General features: G+C 51.6%; 7 protein-coding genes across 7 annotated transcripts; 5 read left to right on the top strand and 2 right to left on the bottom strand.

Annotated features, from left to right (window-relative positions):
• Window positions 1-634: 634 nt before the first annotated feature.
• J4E85_009774 (uncharacterized protein) lies at window positions 635-2,383 on the top strand (the record flags this gene model as incomplete). Its single annotated transcript, XM_051473992.1, has 4 exons — window positions 635-883; window positions 935-1,074; window positions 1,356-1,588; window positions 1,641-2,383. The coding sequence occupies 4 exons, from the start codon at window positions 635-637 to the stop codon at window positions 2,381-2,383; spliced, it is 1,365 nt and encodes a 454-aa protein (XP_051322069.1).
• Window positions 2,384-2,965: 582 nt separating this feature from the next.
• Window positions 2,966-3,766, top strand: J4E85_009775 (uncharacterized protein; the record flags this gene model as incomplete). Its single annotated transcript, XM_051473993.1, has 3 exons — window positions 2,966-3,194; window positions 3,248-3,678; window positions 3,737-3,766. 3 exons carry the CDS (start codon window positions 2,966-2,968, stop codon window positions 3,764-3,766), a joined length of 690 nt encoding a protein of 229 aa, XP_051322070.1.
• Window positions 3,767-4,677: 911 nt separating this feature from the next.
• J4E85_009776 (uncharacterized protein) lies at window positions 4,678-6,298 on the bottom strand (the record flags this gene model as incomplete). Its single annotated transcript, XM_051473994.1, has 4 exons — window positions 4,678-5,368; window positions 5,418-5,529; window positions 5,582-5,889; window positions 5,949-6,298. The coding sequence occupies 4 exons, from the start codon at window positions 6,296-6,298 to the stop codon at window positions 4,678-4,680; spliced, it is 1,461 nt and encodes a 486-aa protein (XP_051322071.1).
• Window positions 6,299-7,187: 889 nt separating this feature from the next.
• Window positions 7,188-9,185, bottom strand: J4E85_009777 (uncharacterized protein; the record flags this gene model as incomplete). Its single annotated transcript, XM_051473995.1, has 4 exons — window positions 7,188-7,857; window positions 7,905-7,917; window positions 8,246-8,407; window positions 8,453-9,185. The coding sequence occupies 4 exons, from the start codon at window positions 9,183-9,185 to the stop codon at window positions 7,188-7,190; spliced, it is 1,578 nt and encodes a 525-aa protein (XP_051322072.1).
• Window positions 9,186-9,845: 660 nt separating this feature from the next.
• J4E85_009778 (uncharacterized protein) lies at window positions 9,846-10,235 on the top strand (the record flags this gene model as incomplete). Its single annotated transcript, XM_051473996.1, has 2 exons — window positions 9,846-10,191; window positions 10,216-10,235. The coding sequence occupies 2 exons, from the start codon at window positions 9,846-9,848 to the stop codon at window positions 10,233-10,235; spliced, it is 366 nt and encodes a 121-aa protein (XP_051322073.1).
• A 596-nt stretch (window positions 10,236-10,831) lies between these two features.
• On the top strand, window positions 10,832-11,248 carry J4E85_009779 (uncharacterized protein; the record flags this gene model as incomplete). The annotated part of the gene is made up of 2 exons (XM_051473997.1): window positions 10,832-11,163; window positions 11,209-11,248. The coding sequence occupies 2 exons, from the start codon at window positions 10,832-10,834 to the stop codon at window positions 11,246-11,248; spliced, it is 372 nt and encodes a 123-aa protein (XP_051322074.1).
• Window positions 11,249-12,304: 1,056 nt separating this feature from the next.
• Window positions 12,305-13,561, top strand: J4E85_009780 (uncharacterized protein; the record flags this gene model as incomplete). Its single annotated transcript, XM_051473998.1, has 2 exons — window positions 12,305-12,641; window positions 12,690-13,561. The coding sequence occupies 2 exons, from the start codon at window positions 12,305-12,307 to the stop codon at window positions 13,559-13,561; spliced, it is 1,209 nt and encodes a 402-aa protein (XP_051322075.1).
• Window positions 13,562-13,764: the final 203 nt, after the last annotated feature.

Genomic DNA, 13,764 nt, shown 5'->3' on the forward strand with positions numbered 1-13,764 from the left:
GGCCACAGAAGTGGCTTGGCTCTTCTGCCACCCCCTCACCGACCCTTATCGTCAAGCGATGTTGAGTCGACTGGAATTTCACAGGACTCTTATCGCTTTCGCACTGAGCGCAAGTCAAGAAGGCTTGCCCTACAGTTCTTTCATCTCTTTTATGTATCTTGCTTCATGTTTGGGCGTTCTGCTGCTTTGCTGTTGCTGCCGAGCTGTTTACATGTGTCTCATTCTTTCCTTTGTCGTGTCTTGTGTTATTGCGATTGGTACAAAAATGTCTCGTCCATAATGTATATGCATTCACAAAAGTGATAGTATAATAAAAGTTCATGAAGACAGTCAACGTGCGTCGATGCAAATGTGATGTGGTGACTTCGGCTCTCCGCCCGCGTATCCCCCGCCTCCGCATGCAGGTCAGATTAAAGTTTAGCGCACCAATACGCGGTCAGCATCGCGACCAACTGCATGCACAGCGGCTTCCTCATTTATGGTGTTACGCCCTGGTTGAAGTCGCACAGCATTGTTCCTTCTTACATCGCTTAAAGCGCATACCCCGCCGCTTTTATCTCTCAGCACAATGCAACTCCACTCCTGCCTCCTCACGGCCTTCGTCGCGCTCTTTAGCATTGCTTCTTCCTTCACAATGTCCACTTCAACGCCCAACTCCACCGATGCATCACCAGTGACGCGCATAGCGACGTTTCGCTTCCTCCCTAACGTGACTGCGGAGCAAAAAGGCGACCGCGCATCTGCTTTTCTCGCACTTTACGCTGAGCACCCGGAACTACTAGTCGAAGGACCGAAGGGAGGTCGGCCGCTGAATACGCCATTGAACCTGACCAACGTGAAGAGGGAGAGTGTGTGGGACTTGGGTTTCGTTGTAGTTTTCAAGGTATTGAATGGATGGTGACGCGACCGCATCACGAGTGCTGACAATGAGTAGGATGAAGCCTCGAGACAGGTGTTCGATAAAGATCCGACGCACGATAAGCTGAAGGTATGTGTCGTCTCCATCGTTGTAGAAGGATTGAAGCTGACATCGCGGAAGAATGAGACGGACCCGTTGCTCGAGCAGGTGTTTGTGTATGACTTTGTTGCGCAGCCCAATTTGGGGTGGTGATGGCGGCGTGGATGCCGGAATTGGTCTCGCATGGCCAGATGTCGTGTCGAAGCTTGCAGCACAGGAATCATCGTATTTTAACACTTAGACAATCTGTAAAGCCTTGTATGCACCTGGCGGTGCTGCCGTTTGCTCTGACGTATCTCCGTTCTCGGCGCTAGCGTATCGGATCTGCCTAGATGTTAAAAGGTCGACAGCTTCCTCACTTTCTCACTTAACCTTACCACTCTGCAATTGAATTCAGGATGGCGGAATCTTACCTCGAGCCATTGCGCCACCTCACCAAGAATGGCTTCGACGATGCGCGCTTGCTACTTCTTCAAGGCCTCAGTCGCGAGCAGCGCAGTGCCTTGATTCAGGAAGGTATGAAGCGCTTCACTACCGACGAAGCATCCGTGCAGTTGTGTCTCCGTATGCTCGATTCGCTGCAACAACCAGAAGAGCGGGCGGCGTCTGAGCTGCCCATTGAAAGGAACGGTAAGAGATGAAGCATTGAGTGAGAAGCAGACACTGAATTGTTGTATCACAGACACTCAGCAGCCTAGCAACATGCAAGCCGCGCCCGCACCCGCACTCGCCGCGCATATCCCTCCAACCTTCGGCATGGCACCACCGAGGCACCAAACCAAACGGAAAGCCACGGAAAACGTAGACCCCTCCAACGACCGTGCTCACAAAGCGCCCGTGCTCAACACGACATGTTATGGTGGCAGCAGCTGTTCCAATGGGGACGAAGACGACGATGAAGACTGGGAGGGTATGACTGCGAAACTTGACAATGCTCTACGGGATGATACTCCTGCGGTCGCCAACGCCAACATCAATGTCATCGACAGACGCTCCACAACCCTGGCTATGCCTGTCCTGAAGATAGGTGCATGGGTTATCAACGCTGTCGGGCTTGAAGAATGGCAGCTGCTCGACGATGTTGAGTCGGGTAAGAATATCTATGCAAGGTTCTTGACAGACTTCGCTGCCAACCAATGCAAGCGTGCGACATATAAAGCGGTAGCTTGGAACGTAGCACATTATATCACTGAAGGTAAATGCGCCAAAATCGCCATGTGGCAGAGGGGCTGTGCTCAAATGACCTTTGAGAAGGCTTTTGGAAACAAGCAAAGGGCTTGCGACACCTGCATACGCACAAAGCGCCTATGTGTACGGGTCGTAGCTGATGGCTTCGGTACAAAGCTCTGCGCCTACCCGCTACCCGATGCATGCCTTGAGGACAAGTCGCTGCATTCTATCGCTGAATGGGTCATTGGAGGATAACGACAAAGGGGTCAGGCGGCGGGAAAGAAACTGTGAGTATGCTGGAGTCTACATTAGTTTCAAAACGAAAGTTGTCGAAGTCCTAACGCAATGTAGACTTAGAGGCCACCTCCTTCTATCAATCGCTGAAGCTGGGTGTTCAGTCTGTGAATTGAACAGAACGACCACACCGCAGATCATCATGCTTCTGCCGTATCGTGGGAAAGATGAAGGGGGGTTAGAAGGAAATGGACGAGAGACGGAAGACAAAATGTGGTTTCAACGATGACGACACCACCGGCTGACTCATGCGGCGAGCGGTTAGAGTCATTAACGTTACTGAGAATAATACAATCCCTCTACTGAAGCGCAAGCTCATCTTTGAGATCGTTGATGAGAGACCGTGAGGTGCAGAGCTGTGTGTGAGAGATCGGGCATGATGCGATGCGGATTCGCAAACCTTTGGTGTTCGTCGGTCCGAGCTTCAGACGATGCGCTAGTCCTTAGCTCCGCCGGGGAATGCCGCCCGGCGTCATCAACAAACATCCGGTGCCGGCTACTCACCTCGCACCACAGCAACACTAACGTGTGCGCATCTACACGATGACGAGCTCGTATCTGAAGGCGCTACTTAAACTGTCCGGTGATGAAGCGCTCGCCGATGCGCGCATGAGGCTCATTGATGGCCTAAACTGGGAAGAGCTGGAAATCGTTGCCGTCGAAGGGATAACCGGATGTACCAACCGAAAGATACGAGAGCGATTGGTCTGCGCGATGCTCAATATCCTGAAAGAGAATCCGAACGTCGAGCCGTTGACACTTCCGAAGACTGGTAAATAAAAGATCCTTGACATATGAGACAAGAGCTTATGTACATCTACGCAGAATACCTGGGTTCCGCACCTGTCGCACATCCAGGCGCACTCCGGAAACACAATACAGAAACCATGACGGCAACAACCACGTCGGTGGCCAAGCGAAAGCGCACCGTCCCCGATTCGGATAGCGAGCCGCAGCAAGCTGCTTGGAAGGCAATCAAGAATGAGCCGATTCGTGAATCATCATGCAACACCATTGATCTACGTGAAGACGAGGACAAGGCCGAGGACACGAGTGACACGAATAGGATGCAGATGATTTTACGACAAAACGGCGATCATCCACCAATACTACCGAGGATTATCGACCTAGAAGAGCCTGTTAAAGATGAGGATGAAAGAAGTTCAGCAGCGCCACCAGTGATGCTGTCCTCGAACCAAAATTCTACGACGGATTTGAACTTCATCGCATTTCCTATCACATTTCCCGCAGGCTCCGTAAGCGACCCAAATCCCAGACTGAGAATAGGTATATGGGCTCCGGATCCCCATGGAGGTGGCGCCTGGCTACCTCTCCATAACCTAGCAGGTGGAGACGGTCGAGCGATCCACGCAAAGTTCATTGAAGACTACATTCCGCATTCGAAAACAGGTCAAATGTATCGGACAATAGTGGGATATACAGAGCGATTCATGCAGAGGGGAATGTGTGTCAACCACTATTTGTACCGCAGTACAGGCGCATCAAAGTACACTTCAGCCGAAGGAGACAAGGACAGGGCTTGTGACCATTGCAATGGCCGGATGCGTCTATGTGTCAGAGTCATCCTGGACGCCGTGGGTCCCAAGCTGTGCATATTTCCCTTGCACGATAAGTTTCGCGCAGGCCAGACCTCGGTGTCGCTCGGCGCGTATGTCAGAACTAACGGAGTCCCTTTCAAATTTGGGGAGGGGAATGCGCGTAGACCATTAGGTATCCCGAGCTTCTCTATCTCCCAATGAGCAGTCATATGCGGCACATCAAGCGTCTCACAATGCATATCGAGGAGCGAGAGAGAAGAGCGGCACGGGAGAAATGAGCCACATCGGAAAAGATCTATAGGCAGCTACGGAATGTTCATCCAGCGTTCATGCCGAAGCAACCACCCGCCATGGGCTTCCGAACACACACCATCCAATTCTCATCGACGAATCAACCTTCACCTTCACCTTCTCCATCGTCTCGACACTGCCCCCACGAAGTCCCACAATCCAAATTGTGGAAGACTAAAGCTCACCGAGAAGATCGAGAGTATTGTTCAAGCTTTTCCCGGAGAAGATACCAAAGTCTTGCTCGCATACCATTCCTTCTTCCGGCATGGTTCCGTTCACGAAATACGCAGCGGTTGCGATCATGGCGCAGGTTCCGGGGCTGTACATAACCGTGTGCTAGCAATCTCGTTAGCCATTGTCTCTCTTGAACAAACTATACCCATCCATGAAGCAAACAAATGCTGTTTAACTCACTCCGAGACCATTGTGCTGAAGCACAACACTTCCTTCGAGCGTCTTGTTCGCCGCATAAGCCCCAGAGATCGGAGTGCGAACGTCATATGGCGAACCGATGAGCAACACGGGGTTCTTCGTCTTCGCCTTGAAGTCACCCTCGTACCGCTCTTTCGCCTTAACCTTCCATAGCGAGCACATAATATACGCGCCGACAGTGTAATCGCTGTTCCAATCACCCAACTCCGTTACGTGCTGGACACGTTTCTCGATATCGGCGAGCTCGTCGGCACGGAACATGGCATCGGAACAGCGGATGAGCTGCGTGTTGTCTGCATTGATCGCTGCGTCCTGTATGATGAAGGCGCGGTTCAACAGATATTGGGTGTGGTTGTATTCTGGACTATCGCGGATCATTATGCTGTTGAGATAGCCTGCCAAGTAAGACCCGGATGCCAAACCCATGCGCAGAGCGGTGTCACTAGCCTCAGCGATCTTCTCGTAGGTGACGATATCGGTGGTGACGTTGGGACCCATAACGATTGGCTCGCGTTTGGCTTCTTCGCTCAGGTGTAGGATTTGGTCGTATAACGAGTCGGAAGAAATGTTGGGGCGAAAGAGGGGACATGAGGGGCCAGCATCGATGCACTGTTCGGTAAACTGTCTCAAGGCAATTGGCGCTGATTCAGCTGGACCGGTCTCCCTGATGCTCAGTCAGCTTGTACCGCATTCATCTGGAGGAAGCTATGTACCATCCTTGCTGATACTCGAGCGGGTTAAGAACACCATCCAGCATCATTCGCTCGACCTTATCTGGAAACATAGCAGCTAGGACTTGACCAAGATATGCTCCGTAGGATATTCCTAGAGTTGATCAGTCAATAACCACATGTACTGAGACTCATCTTCAACTCACCCCAGTACCGGAGAAGACCATCCTCGCCTTCCACAGTCAGAGCATCAACAACCTTCATGAAATCTCTGGCAACGAACGCCGTGCTCATCAGCGATCCATTTACTGCCTCGTTCTGGAAACATCGTGCCGCGTATTGTTTGGTGTAAGACCAAACAGCACCCAACGCTACATCGGATGAGTTGGTCCTCGTTGGTGTACGCAACGTCGCAACCATCCGTTCCGTCTCGTCGATATAGCAATCTACGGGCAGTGTCGTGCCAGTGCCCCTGGGATCGGGACCGATGATGTCGTATTGGCCGCCTGTCATGCTGCGCAAGAAGAGTTGTTAGCTTGGATCGCAGCATCCAAACGACGAGGAGGAACTTACTCAAGGACATAACGAGCTTGTTGCAAAAGCCAATCGGTTGCGGGCAAACCAGGGCCACCCCAGTTCGTCAAGACACCCCCTAACTTAGGCTCTTTGGTCGCTTTGACTTTCAGGATGTTGAGGGTGAGTGTGTTGTTCTCCGATTGAGGTAGCGTATAGTCAAGAGGTACAGCCAGCTTTCCGAGATAGGTGTCGGGTCTGCCCAGAACCGTGGATGCATCTGTCCAGTTGATCGCGATTTTCTCGGAATCCTCAGAGCATCCGGTATATTCAGAAGATGATTGTGACGCCGTCGCAGCGATGTTGAGGCATGCGATTAACGCGAGGCAAAGGGTCGTCCTTGGAAACATATCGGTACAGTGGTTGTGACGGCCTGTCGATGGTATCGAGATGCTTCCCTAGAGTCTGGTACACTATATATACTTTTACTAAATCTTGCTTTCCCACCTGGTCAGCCTTGCAAATGCAACAGGAGAGGACGAGGCGTCCTTCGCGCAGTGCTAGTTGTGGGGGCCGCATCAGGATCAAGCGCTCGTCATTGCCGGACGTGATCAATGGAGCCACAATGACATCGAATTCGTGAGCACTATCGTTAGTAAGAACTGCTAGGCGAAAATAGCCAGCCAGAACCGAAGTAGAGCGCAGTCGTGGCTAATTTGATTCGCACATACATTATGAGGCATATGCTGCGCACTTATACCGAAACGGACTGCGATATGGCCAAGCTCTCTTCCTAGTTAATGCTCGCTGTTGAAAGTCTCGCTGTTTTGGGGTAGCCTCAAACACCGCCTGCTGTCAGCGCTAACCCTGTTAGGAAGTCAGAAGGGCCAAGACGAACAGCAACGAATGAGGAGGAGCAATGGCAGCGATGGTATTGCGGGATTGTTATTGGCCAGCACCAGGTCGCGCTTCCTTCCCTTGAATATAGTCAGCTCAGCTCGCTACTTTACTGCCGAACCGAGACAAGTGCGCATGCACTTCGGCATCTCGGTGACCCATCGAATGTGGCAATTCCGGTTCTGGGAAGCACTGAAGTATGCAATAGTCGATGATTCATTCAAACTAGATTCAGGGCTGGCCTAAGCAGTCGACGACACCATGCTTCAGTCGGCCGATGCATAAATTCCAGGGCTGCATCGATTCGCCATGTGGATCAGCAGACACCCGCTGGTACAAGAGTTGTAAACCTGCAAATCGATCTCATTAGCCATCTCTCTGGAAACTCCCGGCATGAAACACTTACGGCTCATCAAAGCACTCATTCCAACCAGGTTTCTTCCGCCGCCAGTATCGTCGGAGTACTTCTCGTGCCTTCAACGGACTGTTGCTGCCAAGAAGGCGGGCATGCTCCTCCAAATGCCGTTCAATCCAGATCTGAGTACTTTGCTGAACGTGAAAGCCTGCTTCCACGCCAAGTACGCACAGTGGAAATGTTGATATCTTCTTTAACTGTTTTAATGGTGTAGCAGCCTTCAAATCTTTGAGTAGACGATCACGATGCCGCATTCGCATGAGATCCATCTCTGTGTCGCTGGGAAGGATGTCAACAGCTTGCAAGGACATTATGCAGTAGAGTGCGATTGCAGACTGCCAGATCGATGCGATTGGCTGCCAGTCATCTTTCTGATCCTTGGACTGCGCCCATTCTCTTGGGCCGAAGGATTCGATACGAGAGAGAATGCTGCGTGCATCTTGAGCGTACTGATGCGGGTCCACGATGGGCGAGAGGCTGAGCTCTTGACGGAGGCAGTTGATGCGAATGATCTCGATGAAGAGGCTTGACGGACACAGTGTATAAGGGAGAATAAGGCTATACACCTTCTCCACTTCCTCAATGTGCTGTTCGATCGGCTTGGTGATACTGATCTGATGCGATGCTGGACCAAGACTGTTCGAAAAGGTTACGATGCTGCATAGTGTCAGCCACATTCTTCGCAATCGTCGAGTTATACTAACAGTACGAAGATCACTAGCGCTGATGTCATGTGAGGTACTGTGCGTCGTAGTGATTCAAAGCCACCACGCATATCTATCAGTCGCTTCATGCCATCTGCATGCGACCTCCAGTCAACATCTGTAGAGCTATGTACCTAAGAGAACAATCAGCCTTTCGGACCCGCACGTGTCAGTTTCGTCAGAGTGTACCTCCATTGCCAGGAACATAAGAATGCTGGCGATTGTCTGGTCACTACTGCGCGTTTCCTTCCTCGCGACGTTCTCATTGAGAGCGCGTATAGCAAGGCCTCGATAATGGTATATCTTGAGGCGATTGTTTGCGATGGTCGCACGGTCCTTACCTGGAGGCAACGAGGTCAAGTGGTAGTTGAGACTCAGGCAGACAGTAGTGTAGTGCATTGGCGGAGCAAGTATATGCAAAGCCCACACTGGGAAGTGCACCACTGCAGGATTGGGTGCTAGGCAGTCCGTCTCTTGGATATCCGGATAAATCCTAGTGTTGACTATGAGACTTAGTACAGGTATTCAGTTTAGCTTTGCGCACGTACAGTAATTGATAGCTTGTACCACGTCGTGTGTCTCATCCGACAAGAAATCGTACGACGGAAGTCTGTTCATCTCCATGATCTGCAGCAGTCTCTGTATCTTCTCGAGAGGTCTCTTGTTCGACTGCAATAGCAGCGCGGCTTCCCAGTGTTGACCTCTCTCTACTACTTCCTTGATCTGGTCTTTGTTGCCGATGCACATGATACGCTCACCCACTCCACAGCCCGCACCGGCCTCTGCAGCTATTAGCTCAATGGTGTCGACCTGATTCTCGATTCCCGGGTTGCGCCACCATGCTGGCTTGTCTTCTTCCACCAATAGGTTGGCAAATTGGCTCTTGGATAGTTCGATCTCTTCTGGAGTAAGCTGAAGCTCTTCGGACACCAGCAACGAGCACCCTCCTTGTCCGAGGAGCTCTAATAGACCCGTCTCTTTAGTTACCCCGGGAGTAGCAGCGGGTCCAATTGAAATGATGCGCGCGAGTCTCTCGGAGTCTCCTGCTCTGATGGCGGATGTTGCTGGCCGGCTTTCCTTCTTCTTTTTCTTCGGACGGATCGTCACGTGTCCCGGTTTCACCCATTGCAACGGCTTCTGGTCGTTATATCCCGGGCATTCCTTACCCGTCTTGGTACATTTCCTGCATAGCGGCAGGGTGCGATCGCACACCAGGCGGCGTTTGAAGCACTCCCAACATTGTCGGGTCGCTATGCTGTCGCCGGGTTTAGCGTCCGGCATGACGTCATCGATGTGCAGCGGTTTGAGATATCGCGCGATGTGATCTCCAATTGACTCGATTTTGACTTAGTAGGAGTCTAAACGGTCGATGCAAACTCTTCAACATCTTTTCAGTCGTATGTAAGCGCTCGATGCGAGCGGGGCATGGGCAATGTCAGCAGCCAGATGCTTGGCCATGTTCCTGCCCAAAAGCGGACAAAGTAAGAACAACAGCCACCATAGCCCACTGTACCACAGTATACCGTTCGGGTTGCGCTCGCGACAGCTGTCGCTTTGCCTTCGGGACCGAATGCCGAAGCTCTCACCTCGGCAGTTGGACACCCCCTTCTAGCACGTAATACGATGCCGCTGGTGGTGTGTCACGTGCTCACGTGTCCGCTTAGTCCCGCCCGGGCGGTGCCGTTGCATGGCGGTCACACAACAGCATGGAGACAAACATTGCGTGTAACGAAGATATACAACAACAAGTTCTCCTCTACACAATAGTCTCAGCGTGCGTGGTTCCAAAAGCTGGTGACACCGACTCTATCCCACTGACGCCTTCGCTGGGCCATCACTTGTTTCTTGTCTACCCACGAGACATCGCAGAAAACACGTTTGCGTCGCGCTGCGTAGCAAAAAAAAAACACAACAGGGCTCTTTCTTCCATCACCACCCAGCATGTCATACTACGATGGCGATCTCAAAGCCGTACTCGCGCAGTTCCACAACCAACCAGACACCGACACGCGCAAGGACATACTCAAGAATCTCAGCGATAACCAGCTATCGCGTGTAGTCATCCAAGGCGTGAAATGCGAGTTCGAAAGAGAAGGACTAGAGGAAATTGCGCTAATCATGCTGGGTGTCATCTCAAGGGATTCGCGCTCGAAGCTCGCGCATGATTTAGATGAAGAGAATGGAGCTGCGGTGAAGCATGAAGAAGCCGATGGGGAGTGTGAGGTCGTGATCAAGATGGAAGAGCTAGACGACGGAGACGACGGGGTCACCACAATGACATCCAAACGTAAGACATTGTAACTACCCCCAGGCTCGCGAAATCTATACTGAGATGGATCTCATAGTAGATGACAGCGAGCTTGCTCTGACGCCGGGCCCGTCAACGATAGCATCAGTGTCCACCAGTCCAAGTCCTAAACTAGGCGGAGAAGCATCTAGGGTGCCCAGGACCAAACATAAAGCTGGCCGTCGCGTTGAAGCCCACTACGGCAAGTGGAAGCGTGATAGAGATGCTGCGCAGGCCCACCATCACTTCCCGAAAAGGCCTCGCTGGCGTGTATGAACCTGCTGTCCGGCCGTCGACTTGAGATTATGGTGACCAGACTGCAAGATGGAAGTCAAATTCGAGAGTCTCGACCCCATTGAGCTTGATATATAAGCCAGATATCCAGTAAAGGAAAGACAAATACGGCGCCTAAAACAAGTTCGTTGATGGACATCGCTCTTATACCATATTTTGATTCTTTCTTCCCGATTGAATAAAGTTCATCTTCTGTCGATGCGTGTGCGTCACCTCGTCCGTTTGCACTTTCCCAATTCGCGCGTTTCCACCGCTAGCTTCGTCGCGCCGCTCTGCGCAGTCAACAACAACACCACTTTTGCCTCCGCGTTCCTCCCGACAAAACCCTCCCACCGGTTTACCCGCCATGTCGACCGCTGACTCCCACCTGAAAGCCTTGCTCGCGCTTTCCGGAAATGATCAGCTTGCTAGTACCCGCCGACACCTTATACGATGTATCGGCGATGACGATCTTTTGGACATACTGAAGAAAGGCGTCGGCAGAGAGTTCGCGCGGGGTGGCTTGGAGGACATTGTCTCAGTTCTCTTGGACGTCATCGCACGGGATCCGGCTTCTGTCGAGCGCAGCGATACCACTGAATCTCCCGCAGCTAGCTTCAAGGACGAAGACACTCGGGGAAACACCGCCCAGCAACACGTTGAGAAGACTCGAGAGTACAGCGTTCAACAGCAACGTGAGTTGAGTAGGCACAGACGCGGTAACATTGACTAACTACGTAACAGCCGAGAGAATGGTGAACTCAGCTACACCCAAAGCCAATGATCATTCAACAACGGGTCAACCGGCTACAGGCATGATGGGGGGGACGCGACAACCTCCGTATTCTTCTGACTTCGGGACCCGTAAACGCTCCAGGCACCATGGGTCTCTCGTAGTCTCCATGCCTGATCGTTCTCCCGTGTCTACCATGAACGCGCTCGAAGATCTTCCCGCTGCCCTGCCGGCATACGATCCCCCGAAGATTACACTGGCTTGGTGCGAAGATCAAAGGATAGACAACAAGAAAGTCCGTGGCATCGGTATTGTTGGTTGGTGTGTAGAGTCGGCTCGGTACGATTCTATCCACTTAACGGCCTCATTCATCGCAAAGTTCGACGAAGACTACCTCTCTACCGATTCCCATATATTAAAGTGGGGTCAGCTACTAAGACTAAGAGACAACAGGGTCGGTACTCAACGCTGTGTTAATGATACTCTCATCTTGAGAACAAGGCAGCCTGGCCCACGATCTGGAAGCATGCACGAGGCGTGTGATCGCTGCGTTAGCATGAAGCGGTTGTGCGCTCGACTTGTGTATTATCAAAGATGTCATATTGCGCTTGCCTTTTTCCCTTTGCCTGAAAGATACCGAGGCTATGCAGAGGCAAACTCGCTGCACTATTGGGTGCGTCCTTAAGCACTTTTGATGTATACATAGCCTTTCAGATTGCGTCTCGAACATATAAGGGACTGCGTAGTCTTCTGGAATACATGTTGGTGGATGGCTGTGTAAATACAACTCATGATTAACACCCTCCTTCGTACATCGAGCGCAGGAGTCAAGTGAGTAAATACATCAGTAGCATCTCTTACCTTCCTGTCGCCGTAGGAAAAGTGCTCATGTGGCATGCTTTGTATCAGAACCAACCATCAGGTAAAGGTAGCCTCTTGGTCACGTCTCTCACCTGCATCCTCACGCATATCCCCACCCTATCTTTATATACTGCCTTCCATCTATCTTTTCTTCTTCTTTCCTACACCATTCTCTCATATATCTACCACTACCTCCTCTCTTCCTTCACACTTCTTTCCAAGAACCCAATCTCTTATCACACCACCATGTCAACCGCCAAAGGTTATCACGATGCGCTCCTAGCCCTCTCCGGCAATCCCGTCTTTGCCGCCGCACGAGACACTCTTCTTGCAAGCATCAGCGACAAGGACCTGCTCGACGTCATCACCCACGGTCTCAAGACTGGTTCTCCTAGGGAAACTCTTGATGCCATTGCGACACGACTACTTGACGGGCTTGCGAGGGCGCGGAACGCCGACGGCGCGGCAGCACAGGTCGAAGGCAGACATGGCGGGGATGATGGCGATGATGATGATGACAGCGGCGGCGGTGGCGTCCGCAAGAGTGGTCGAGGTGCTAAACCTAAAAAGAAGACAGACGAAGGTAAGTCAAATCTTATCATGAAGACGATAACTAACATTTTGAAAGAAGGAACACCGAGAAGAAAACGTGGACCACCCAAACCAGCTAAGACCCCAACATCGCAAGGAACTCAATCACCAACTACAAACAAGAAGAGAACGGGAGACTGCCTCATGCAAGATGGAAAGAAGAGAAAGGACATGAGCCCAGAGCCGATGGACGATGACGAAGATTTCTTCAAGGCAGAGGATACGGAAGAGCTGGAAGTAGTGGAGGTGCCTGCAAAGAAGATTGTCAAGAAACCTTCCACTGAGGCTCCGGCGACCAACAGCAACACCACGGCATCTTCGAATAACGCCACCACAACCGACAGCAACAAAGTCACAAGCTCCGAGGACGATGCCATGTGGCAAGAAATCCAGAAGAACTCCGTGATGAGGGATCTGCAACTTGTCGACAGCAACGACAGCGATGGGAAGCAAGCCGATGCCAGAGTTTCAGCCTCTCATATTACCAAGCCCATTCGGATCCCCGACATCGAAGTCGTTTTCAGGATACCTGACACGCGACCAGGAAAGATGAAGCTCTTCCCACTCTCATTTGTCAAAGAATTCGTTCGCAGATTCAACAAAGACTATCTGGTGGGCGATAAGAATAGGAGCGCATTCCGCGACATGCTTGACCAAAAGTTTCCATATGATACTTGTGTACACTGCGTCCTGAATCCGAGGAAGGCTCAAGGATGCCATTGTTCGGTCAGGGCCTACAGTCGAGATTGGGGCAATGTCTGCGATGCTTGTCTGGGAGAGGCAACGCTGTGTGCCAGATTGGAAGAGTGGGCCAATTATAAGGAGGGTCATGCGGCTAAGAAAATCGTGCTGACGGTATGTCCGATTCCTCCCGGTGTACTTGGCGGAGCAGATTGGCGGAGTATGCGCTAGTGGGTAGGAACTTGGGGTCATGTTTATGATGGACTAAAGTCAGTGGAGACTTGAGCATCTTTCTGGGGTATGTGGCGACTGCGTTTCTTCATTGCGTGTCGGAGACAAGCCCATGTGGTTCTAAGTTTGGAAGACAGCGGCTGCTGAGAAAAGTATGGTCATTCTTCGGGCGATTTCTATTGCGTTCCATCTTTGCGCGGCTT

Source organism: Alternaria conjuncta, assembly GCF_024043145.1.
Source record: "Alternaria conjuncta strain BMP 0040 chromosome Unknown scaffold_19, whole genome shotgun sequence".
NCBI classification, from domain to species: domain Eukaryota; kingdom Fungi; phylum Ascomycota; class Dothideomycetes; order Pleosporales; family Pleosporaceae; genus Alternaria; species Alternaria conjuncta.